The sequence below is a fragment of the Corvus moneduloides genome, chromosome 1 (assembly GCF_009650955.1).
Source record: "Corvus moneduloides isolate bCorMon1 chromosome 1, bCorMon1.pri, whole genome shotgun sequence".
Lineage (NCBI taxonomy): Eukaryota > Metazoa > Chordata > Aves > Passeriformes > Corvidae > Corvus > Corvus moneduloides.
In genome coordinates, this window is record NC_045476.1 from 62864332 (window position 1) to 62876761 (window position 12430).

The 12430-nt window shown below is 37.2% G+C and overlaps 1 protein-coding gene across 6 annotated transcripts in view; it reads right to left on the bottom strand.

Moving 5' to 3' along the window:
• CDK14 (cyclin dependent kinase 14) overlaps positions 1-12430 on the bottom strand; it is a 320374-nt gene that overhangs the window by 209102 nt on the left and 98842 nt on the right. For all 6 annotated transcript variants that reach the window (XM_032112533.1, XM_032112560.1, XM_032112568.1 and 3 more), the window contains one exon: positions 4421-4500. In XM_032112533.1, coding sequence (XP_031968424.1) covers positions 4421-4500 — 80 coding nt within the window. The remainder of the gene's footprint in view (positions 1-4420; positions 4501-12430) is intronic.

Genomic DNA, 12430 nt, shown 5'->3' on the forward strand with positions numbered 1-12430 from the left:
GCTTTGAAACACCACCTAGACCTATGGGAAATGAAACATTACCATACACCAAAACACTGGAATAGAGTTTTATTGCTACAGTAAGCAGCAATATTTCCAAGGGTGGAAAATGAAAAACAAATGCAAAAAAGTTTTCATGATTGGGATGAGGAAGAAAGAATTTTATTACCCAATAAAAGAACACAGTGTTCTGTCAGAAGCAAGGTGCTGATAAAGCGAAGGGATGTTTGTCTATATATGCATCCAAAAAGCAAAATTTTTGTCATGCTGGATATAAGCAATATTATTACCCAGAATGAAAAAAAAGATAACTACAGAACTGCAAATCAAGTTGTTCCCAGAATTAGAATCTACCACACAGTTCAGCATTCAGCCTAGATAAACATATAATATTACAGGAAATTAAGGGAATGAAATATCTGAGGTAAAAGTTACAGTCAGTGAACTTTTCTCCTGGCTGCTGTGGGTTTAATAATACTTCAAGTCTGATGCTGAACTATCTCTGAACAGTTGATAATGAGCATTACAGTAAAAGAATAAACCACAACCGCACTAACACAGAAAACAAAGAATTTGCTAATCTCTACACTACCAAATTTACTTTAAATGAGAAAAGAGCACGTAAAAGACTTTCAGACTCCACAGTGTCTCAGATATCACTGTTGTAGGCACATTTAGCCCACAACAGTAATATGGTGGCCTGAATGCCTCACATATTTGTTACCAGAAGATCTCATAGATTTACCCCACCCAGGTGTATACACCCAATCAGTTGTGCTTTTTTCTCCTTTTTTCTTTTGTTTTTCTTTTCTCTCTTCAAAAGTAAATTAGATTATGTCAGACTAAATGAGTTAAATTCAGAGGGAAACACCCTGTAAACTGCATACAATAAGCTGGTACCTCTGACTCAGGCCAAGTTGAAAGAACATTTAGCACAGGATACTTCTAAATTTTGTTCTAGAAATTCAATAGAGAGCTGAACAGCACCAATAAATATGCCACATTCACCTATTTTCATTCAAACCCATGTAACTTTGATGGTAGAAGAGACAAATCCATATTTGCTGTAAAAGCAGTCTTACTTTATAAGCTTTAATTGAAGTTTCAGCTAAACCTCCCCTCGGCCTTAAAATTAACTACTATTTTCCTTAGGCAGCCTTACTGGGTTTTTTTGTTTGGTTGGGTTTTTTTTACTTTTCCTTCCACTTTTTGTTTCAACCAAGTTAATGCTTGTCTCTACAGTCACACATTCCATATTTATAGCTTTCATTTTCCCACTTCTCTTAGTCTTTTTCCTTTATAGCTTTGTTTTACTTTGAGCTTCATTCTGCTGCTGTCACAACAGTAACAATATGCTTCCCTGTACACAGACAGCTACAACATTCCCTCAGCGTGACCACTGCTTAGGGTTTCAGCCTGTAACTTCCCCCTAATTAACATCACACAGCATCCCCCTCAGGAGCACCGAGCAGGAATGTTATTTTCTCTCACTGCTTTACTCAAATGTTGAACTATTTTCTAACAGTAGTTTTAATTTACAACTAACTAAACTTCTGCCTAAATTTGCCTTGCATTGGTGGAAAATTAGAAAATAAGGAATAAGTCAAGATGAAACCTGCCTGGTTTTGCCATTATGAGTTTGGAATTAAATGCCCTCCAACAGACCTCTGGCTCATACCACTATATATGCATTTTTCCATTAGGGGAACACTATTCCTCAGATAACTGAAATTAGAAGTTGATCTCATCTTCAGTGGTATTTGTCTTTGTTCTAATTGTCCCAGCCTAAATTACAGCACTGGAGCCCTTAGTTAGTCATCAAAGATCAAGCGAAAACTGCTTAACACAATGTCCCATTCTTACTGTTGTTCTATATCAAACTTATCAGATAATTTCAAGAGCTCATAGAAGCATTTCTTTTTTCCTTTTTCCCCCCCACCCTTGTAGCTGACAGCAGCCATGGATGCATTACAGAACCCAGCATGTCCAAGATGGATTAGATGCTGCCAAGAGGAAAGCAACAGCTTCCTAAGGTCCTGCTAGTGAAGCCCGTGGCTGTAGCAGCTGTAGCGGTACTGTCAAATACTACAGGCCTGGCACAACATCAATGAGGTTACTTTCTGAAAATTACATCTGTAATACAGCTTTTCTTACTTTTCTGGTCCTAATATTTGTTTCTGACAAAATCAAAACCAACAACAGAAAAGTCAAAGCCTAACTAAATCAGATTTTTACCCTTCCCATCTTCGTATCAGGTATGTGTGACTTCTACATGACGTAAAACACACAACACTGTATTTATACTGATAGCTCCTGAATGATATTCCGCTAGCAAGGAGACAAGATTTCATTTACCAAAAAAACCCCTCATAATTAACCTGTAATCCAAGTTTGACACCACCTAACCAAGAGTCTACAAGAGTTGAGAAAAAACGTTTTTATTATCTTAATACTCTTTGGATCTAGTCTCAGTTTAGATGAAGACTTAAAAATATAATGGATTCATACAGTCCTATCAAAATCAGTGAGACACCATACACTTAAATCCGTATTAATTATTAACTTCAAGGGCTTTTCTAGACAAGACCTTTGTTCTACTAATATTAAAGCACCAGAATTTTAACTGGCTTCAATCACAGTATTGTAGTCACAGCTAAAAAGAAAACTTCTCCAATGTCAGTGTGAGAAGTATTTTCATGCAAGTATGCCTTTATAATTTTAAAAAAATGTCAAGTGGGAAAAATCTCTGTTCTTATTCCTAACAAATACTTCTTTATACTGAGCTCACACAACACACTATTTATGAAGGAAAAGGGATTATACTGCATTTGACAGTTATAATGCTATAAACTTTCATCTAGACCAAGCTCACATTGAAAAACCTTTTAAGTGTCACTAAAAAGGCACGAGAAATTCGTAATTACTATTCTCTTATTAAGTCAGTACCATATCAACTATAAACCTGAAGAACAATAAACATATTTGAAACACAGACTGTTATAACTTGAACTCAGCATTACAAATATTGAAAGCTGCACCCATAACCCTCTGTTCACCTTGTTATCACAGCACAGCTGCAGGGACAGACAGCTCACAGATAAAATAGATATTATTATGAATAAATGTGTCAGATCATTCAATAATTGCTACTCAGATGAAGCAGTACAGAGGAACTGAGGAAATTCCTTCATAAATTGGCCACCCACGGTTTTCCCTCCTTTGTGAAAGAGCCACCTTTAAAATGCACAGTCTTCGGATGGAAATCCACAGTAGTTTAGAGACTTCTAACTTCAGGATGTCAATCAGATGGAAATCCACAGTAGTTTAGAGACTTCTAACTTCAAGATGTCAATCACATGAAACAAGGGGTTTTTTGCCCTGCCCACTCCAGAATGGGCTCATTGTACAGACAGACATACAGCATGCAGAAGGCAGCAGGAACACAGGCAGGAGTAAAGCACAAGGGAGCTACAGCTGCTGTGTCTGGGGCAGTCATGACCATGAAGCCACGCACCTTACATGCAGGGCCAACTGTGGACCCTGTGAGGGCTGATGTTCTGGCACCTCCCTGGCCCATCTCACCCTGGGAATTATGCTGATAGTACAATTTTAAATGGTCCCTCAAAGTCATAACAGTTTCATCTCTTTAGTTCATTACCAATTGCAGCTGAGTCTGAATAAGTGGTGTGATGGTACATAGTTTATTATTTCTCTACCAAGGCTCATTTTTAGTTCCTTCTAAGAGAGAAGGCCCACACAGAGAAGGCATATCCAGCAATTTCTGCAAAGGAGTTCGACACAGACTCAGATAAAGCAGTCGTCATTAGGGACCAGGAGAGGCTGACAAGGAAGGATAAAGGAGTGGAGCAGAAAGCTTAACAGGCATCTCCAAGCGCGCTAGATAAGAATCATTCCCAAGCCGTGCAACTTAGAGTCCGTGGGGAAGGAGAAACAAACAAAAGCTAGTTGCAAACTACACACAGCTTCTAAGGTGCCTGTAGTTTTGCTGCCTGATCTTTTGATTGCCTTTATCAAGAAATGCTTGTCAATGCTTCATGCTGCATATATATGAAAAATTACATCTCTCTTCATCCTAGGTGCTGCCTGCGGGCAAGAAGCGCATCTTACACAGTTCTCTCATCTTCTCGAGTGACTTCTCACACCCACCTTAAACGTGCTCTTAAGTACTTGTTTGTATAGTAAATCTAACAGGAGCCAAAGCACAGGTGGAGCTGCATTCTCTAACAAGAACTCCCACACAAGAGGCTTTGTTTTTGAAGGACCAAAGTTTCTTCCTACTGAGAACGTAACCACGTAATTTGAATTCTCAAGCTATTCACTGTAGCATGGCACAGAAATAAGAAGTGCAATGTAATTACAAAAAACCCCGCATATATGATCACTAAATGTGAGTGCATACCTTCCCTGATTGCAGTAAATGGGGTTCCTTCCTCTTCTTGTAACCTAATCACCTTCAGTGCCACCAGCTTTCCATTTACCCTGAAAGGGAAAGAGGGGAGGGGAAGGAAAAATTTAGAAAACCAAAATTATAGCAGAAACAGTATTTCTCATAATAGAACTTGTTTCCTATCATGTACTTATTCAATTTCTTCCTGTCAATGCCAGTGATTCATTTATAGCACTGTAAGAAACACTTCATAGCTTCCATAATATCAACTTTATATTTTCAGACTCAGATGCAATCCAAGAAATGATCTCAGTTTTCTGTGAGTCAGTTTCCTTTCTACCGCATCTTTGTTACTGAAGCTTTGTTAAGAACTATCACATTGTAAAATTTGGTTATACAATATCTGTTCATTATTTGATCAGACTGTTCAAACAAAAAGGCATATGATTTTCATCAACCACTTCACTTGCATTATATCCAGATTTACACTGATTACCGCCTTCCCACTGCATGGCACACATTATTATAGCCTTCAAAAAGGTACAAAGTTTGAGTAATGAAATAATTTTTAGGTCACTCTGGCCATTTCCTGCTAGGGCAGGACTGTTACTGAGGCATATTCTTGACTACATGGCCCAGGCTACTTTTAGATTATAATAACTCTCATTTATAAGTTTAAAAATATTTTGTGCTCCAAGAGACAAATCTTTTAAAAAGGTCATTTTAGTGTAAAATCTATTTGGCTTGTTTCACTTTTAGCATTCAAAATTTCACCACACATGAATTACATTCCAGGCCTTGCAAAAAAATCCAGTAGGTTCAGTTTATCAAATAAAATCTCCCAAAAACTGAACTAAGCTGATGTTCATTACCATCTTCAAGAACAAACTCATACTATGAAACTTTAACAGACTCCCCATGTATGACAAGCAATGGTGAGGATAAACTACCAAAAAGGCATAATACAGGGGCATTATTATAATTATTATTATTATTATTATTATTATTATTGAGATTTATTTCTGTGAAAGCAAAATTACCCTTTACAGTTACAAAGCTCAAGGATGCATTGGAGCCTCTACACTCCTGTAGTCATGGAGGCAATTCCCTACTGAACTACAAGAGGGATGGCCCTAGAAGATGCATTAAAATTTCAAAGCAAGATGATATGGACAACCACCAACTCTGAATTCATCTTTCCCCCTCAGGCTTTTAATTTTTGCAGTTATATGAGTCCAGTGACGGATGGCTACTGTCTTGTTTCTTCTGATTATTCTTCTTTTATAATTACCAAAAACTCATTAGCCGTATACTGAACATTGCACAATGACTCTGAGCAAGTTAAGAAACCCTGGGTATCAAAGGATGGTTTACTCATCACCTTCCAATTATTCATAATATTTCAGGCTGTCACCAGTTCAAGTCTCAGGTCACTAGTCACTGTTGAAAGAAAACTATCAGCTTAACTATCCTGGATTTCTCCTTATAATTACCTTACATATTTTTTTATTTGGACTTAAATAGGACTTACGGCATCAGAAAAAGATAAGCCTTGCCTCAAGTAACTTCATGTGTCATGCTTAGACAGCAGAATGCATCATATTAAAAGCAGAAGGACTGATGACAGACATGCAGTTCATATACATGTGTAGTTTTCAATTCCTCTGTCAATACACCACCCTACCTATCACATACATATTACTTAGATATCTGGATAACTTGAATATTTTGCAATAGATGAAATAACTGCAGGAGAAATTTAAGTAAGGAAAGCAAGATCATTTTGCAGATAAAGAACAGAACAGATGCTGTGTTCGGAGAAGGCAATGCAAAATACAGTGGAAAAAAGCAAATCAAAGAGGTATTAAGGAAACAGGGATGTGGAGTCTCTTGATAGAGAAAGACAAATAACATGCAGCATTGTGTAGTTTATATTCTTTTTAATCTAAAGTTCTACATTCCATTGATTCATGAAGAGTGATAAATAACACAAACAGCAATAGTATGGCACTAATTTCAAAGAATTCACAAGTAAACACAGTAGGTGAGCTGTGCTCTTTACTTATCATTGCCCCTTTGTCATTGGTACCTGTCATTATCTTGATAGACATCATGGCAACTATTAGTACTATCAAAATAATCAAACTAATCTCAAGTAATGTTCCTCTGGGATTTCATTCTCCTCCTTAATATAATTTATCTCCAATGTATCTATCTATAATTTCCATAATACAACAGCCTCCTTATTCTCATTTACTACTCAGTCATTAAAATCTTTTTTTTCATTTAATTTTCTATAAACAGAAGCATATAAAACTGGAGATGTGAGAAATTATGAAGTATCAATTAAAGAGATAGGGTGTATATTCACATCCTTTAATTATCCTCCCACTGATGCAATCTCAGGATGCAGTTAGATGATGCTGAAGAGATGAGCTAAGGGCTGCCTCAGGGTATAGGCTTCTCCTGCTAAATCCTTGCCACACATTCCTGCCACTGCCTTGTATTTGCTCTCATTTCTGCTGGACTTTACAATGAGACTGCTTAGAGAGCTTAAATAAGAGAAGACTGGCCCTTTCAAAAAGAATTAAATCATATTTTAAAAAAATTATAAAGGCATGAAAAAAAGAAAAAAACACTAGAAAATACATAAGAACTGGGTCTGCCTTTTGAGAAGCAATGTGTCATGGGATCAAGCCAGCTATGTCTTGAAAATACACCCTGAAACTTGTGATGCCATCTCAAAATAATATGGCAATTTCCTTAGAAACACTGAAAAAAGGAAACCTGGATAAAATTACATCTGCAACCTATCAATACTTGTCTTTGCAGACTTCAGAAGTGATGAGATAAGGTTAGCAGAACTCCCAGATATTATTTCACATTTATCTTCCCCAACTTTCAAAGCATGCTCAGTATTTTCATTACTTTCAAATACAAGTAGAAAAACTGACAAGCAGACTGCCTCTTAGACAGTGAAAAGGCAACAGTGCTGACTCTTTTAACATCTAGGATTCATTAAACCACCTCTATTACTCACTGTCCAAAGCAAACAGTTTCACATCTTCTCAAAACAATACACTTCACTGGGTCAAGGATTACACTTATCATCTTACACCCATCCTGTCAACTGCCTCATTAGTTTCTATTAAGGACAATATTGACTAAAGAATTCCTATTTTTGAAGCCATCCTCCCTTCTAAACTAACTCACTTTCTCATCTAGAAACCTTCAGAGAAAGTACAGAAGTCCTAAAGCCTCTCTAATCTTCACACAAAACTACTTTACTCTAGGCAAAACACTCGCAGCTGATGGACTGTTTTCTGATTTATGGAAATTCAGCACTTTAACATTATATAATCTCTTCTAATAAATTTCTGATTATATATGCAAAGTAGGCAAAAGACAAATTAGTCCAAATTGCTTTACGCAGAGTAAAGTAAAAGTCTGCATATTATAAAAAATACAAATAAGCCAGATATTACAAAAAATGCTAACATACTGTGTCATTCTGCATTTTCTAAACCAGCACATATCAACACTGCCAAAATAAATACATTTATAAAAAATGACTATTTATGAGAAAGTAGAGAAGATTGGAAATTATTTAATGCTTTAATGCATCATTAAGAACATATACTGATGAATATAAAGTAACTGATGAGTTAATTGGCTTCACTGGGGATAATGCTGATGATGCCACATAGAGAACAAAAGAGTATAACACCACTATTTTCTCAAGTTCTTCAGATATATTTAGATGAAATAAATGTTCTAAATATACACATTTAAAAGAGTCAATTAACATAAAATCTGCCAATTCTGATTTCAATCTCTTTATTTAATACTGAGTTTTACCACTGGCTGGAGTTGAGGCTGTGCTCATAATGTGAGCAAGTGCTAAGCTGGGAACACTTCTGTAAAGAAAAATCAGTAGATGGTATTGGGATGATGCTCTAATGTGTGATACAAATTTCAAGAAACTAATTCTTATGAAGGAAAGTAACTTTCAATTTTTAAAAATACATTTACAGGAAAAGCTCAAAGTTTGATGATCAAACCTCAAGAATATCTGATTAGATCTACTCTATAGTGATATTAATGTCATGAACACCTAAAACTCCTAACAAACTGTGGGGGCCTAATGAAATCAGGCTCTGCCAGAATTTCCTTTGAAGAAACCTGACAGAGGCACATTCACTGTAGAATTAGTCACCTCTGATTATTCTACCAACGAATAAGTAATTCCACATTGAGGGAAGCACTTCTTTTAATCATTATCATAAAAGACAGTTCAATGTAAACATAGTTTATATTATATTTTTCTTACTAAAAAGGGCTTATGTTTCTAGTTTACAAAAGCCACTCCCAGTCCTGCTAAAGCCCTATAATGTAAATTCTCAAGGGACTAACACAGGCCCTGAATTTCTCTTTTTGAATCCCACCACCTTTAACCTCATCCTAGACAAAAGTTACCTTGCTTAAGTAGAAACCAGTGGATTAAAGATAATTCATAGTGCTGACATTTATTAGGGCTGAAAAAACATAAGATCAAAGAGTTTCATGAGAGATGAAAGATTTAAATTATTAATTAGTGCTGTCACTGGAACTCAGGACTCAAGGCAGTCTCATACAAACAGTGTGGCAGCCCTCACTTGAACAGGAGCAGGTAAGAGTTTACCTCCAGGTCCCTCATCCCTACCCCCCAGCCCACATCAGCTCAAACTACTCAGCAGCTCACCTAAGCACAGGGCCTGGACCTGACCTATGCCTGCCAGAAGGAATCACCTGGGATGGGCAACAGGGAAAGCAATGCAGAGCACCCTCCTCCTCCACACACCTCACATCTCTCCAGGCCCCACTGATGCTTATATACAGAGAAGTTGAAGACAAACATAGAGATATCCCTTATAAGTAAGGCAGCCTCTTACAACTGCACACACTGACAGTCACAGGGGATCTCCTAGAGATGCCACTGCTCAGCTAACTGGAAAATGCATTGGTGCACAACAGCAGCTGGCAAATTACGTCAGCATTTTCCCTACCATTCCAATCATGCATATATGGCCAATAAGGTACTATCCAGTAACCACCACATACATGTAATATAACTATGTTCTGTTCTAGTTTTTCTACCAAGTTTTCCAGGACAATACTTGATAAGTAATATAATAGACTTACTTTCTTCGGTTTTGTCTCCTGCTATGCGAGATAATAATACTAAGTCACTTCTTTAAACTGCTTTGCAGGGTGAAGCACAGCATATATAGTGTAATGTTCTTTTTATATATTCAACTACAGAGAAAAATTTTCTCAATCTTTCTTTTAAATGCTGAGAAATTCACTCAGAAAGTGATCAATATGGTCAATGATTCATCTTCTAGTTAGAATCCTAGTAACTTGTTTTAGTACTTACGCTACTTTAATAATTTTTTCCACCACTTGGCATTTTAGTTGAACATCTAGTTGTTATTAGTTTTCTATTTAGTTCAACTTGAAGTTCTTATTTTTATTAAAGTTGCAATGCTAGAGGTTTTTAAAAGCGTTTATGTACATACTTTATAATCCCATGTCATGACTTGCCTACAAAAATCAGTTAAGAAAATCAGTTGAAAAATGAGGGGGAAAAAAAACGAAAGCCTAGTTGGTAACCATAAAGTGCCTTTTCATAACCCATGAATATGTATTCCTTTTCCAGCCATCTGTTATCCTCAGATGAAAAGAGTTCCATTTGTAGAACACTAATTTCACACTATTTTCAAGAAATAAAGAAAAGGTTAAGGAATTTTAGGTCATTATGGCAACATGAATCAGAGTAATTTTGAAGTATCAGTCTAAATTAATTGGCCATACCATGAAGAAAAATGTTCCTGTGAACTGGACTGTTGTACATGAAACTTATCAGGGAGCCTGTGAACACACCACCTCACATGGGCATGGAGTAAAGCTTGGGGAATAACTAAAAAATGGCAGATTGACCATTGGAAGCTTATGGCACTTGCAACAGATTGAACACAAAAGACAATCCGAGAGTCAAGGAGGTTTCATGACAAGTAAAATAAATTCTGCAACTTCAAAAACAAAAGTCAGAACAACAATTAGTCCTGTCAGTCATCCTCAGTGAAGGTTTCAGCATCATAAATATAAAAATCAAAATACACAAACCATCCCTTTTCTTGTGAGCAGCCATCCACACACACATTTATGAAATACGATGGTCACCTATATTCATAACACACACTGCAATACGTCAGGCCAATAACAAATAGATGCAGTTCTCACTGATTATTCAAAGATTCCCTGCTGCCTCAAGAATAACACAGCATGGAAACCATGGCCAATGAAGAGCATGATGCCTCCCTGAGCATGATTTCTCTCTACTTTGCACCATGAACTCCCTACTGATTTTTAAGGTGAATAGTAAAAGGTACTGCCTTTGATGGAGATAAATGTTAAATGCCCAGACTCCCTGAAAAAATACATTTTATCTTTGGGCACAAGTTGGAGTCTCCTTGAAAACAAAAAATTCAGATTTTGAACTGAAATGGGAGAGGTGCCTTGACTGAAGGACTGCCCTATCTCTGCAGCCTTTGAGCTCTTGTTGGCAGCACCAGCTGTTACTGTGCTCTGCTGATTTCTCATATTAATAGTTTAAAAGGATAGGGACCAGAATTCATTAGAACTAGTATTTTATTAAGGATAAACAGAAATGATGTAATTTTGTGATAGGGAAATTAGGCAAAAATGTCTTGGTTGAGCTGTTACAAATTCTACACATTTTTGTAATACTATGAGAACATGCAATTTGGTAAAGGTGCCCAAAAAAGTAAAGGTAGGGTAAAAAACCACATGGGCATTCAAGAAGCAGATCGAGAGCACAGTGGAGATACACTGGCGTGCCTCTCAAAACACAGACACATGCTGTGCAAGCAGCAGCCACAGATCACATCACTTTAACTGAGGCAATCTTTTTTAATTCTTTGCCTTGAAGGGCAACTGAACACAGTGGGAGAGGATGGAAAGCACGCCAACTCAAAATATTGCCAAAAGCACAGGTTTTTCCTTTAAGTGCAGTATGCAGACTTCCCAGTGGGGGAACGCAAGGCCTCCACGCTGCTTTGCAAGGGGCTCTGGTTGGCAGCAGCTCCCTTGTGCTGTCACCAGCTTCATCTCCAGACTCACAACTCACATCAACATTTATGTGCCACAGATCAAGCCAGATCCCACTGCTGTATGTTCAGGTAAATTTATAATCAAGGTCAAGAGGGAAGAGGGTCAACAGCAGCAGGAAGACACACATGTCAATATGCAGACAGACAGCACTTCCTCAGCTCAACCACACAGTGACAAGGTATAGGAATTCAAAGGGCACCCATTGCTTTGCACCTACTGTATGGCAAATGTCCAAGGTGTTAATCAAATACAGAGTCAGTGGACCTTGCATCATTTTTTATAGCGTTATCAGCAAATTACTCGGCCCACTTCTCCAAAATTTTACATTAAAATAAATCCTTTCAAAATCATCAGAATTTCATGCAGTAAGAAGCCTCTTGGGATTTTATACAACTAAGTAAAATATGAGAATCTAGCCTGAATGAAAGTAGAAAATGAATATGCCAAGATGAGTTTCATTATACACGTCTGATGTGCAACACATGAAATCAAATAGATTTGCCTATTGATGCAACTGTCAGCCAGAAAGAAATGACTGCTTGGTTGTTTTTCCTATAAACAAAAAAGCCCAGCCTAAGTGAATACTGCTTCACTTTCCTCAATAACAAAGTCTTGTTCACTCTGCTGCTTCTTCACCCCAGGGATTCATTTTTATCTGACAACAAAAAGAGAAATCCATCATCCAGTAAAAGGAATGAGCCCATTTCATTTCGCTTTCCTGGAATACTACCAGAGATGCTCAAAAGTATAGAAAAGCAATGGGTTTTATAGGAAGACAAGGGCTTGGTACCATTTATCCTGCTCCAAGGTGTAAAAAAGCCAGGATTGTTCTGAAAGCAAGTTACTGCA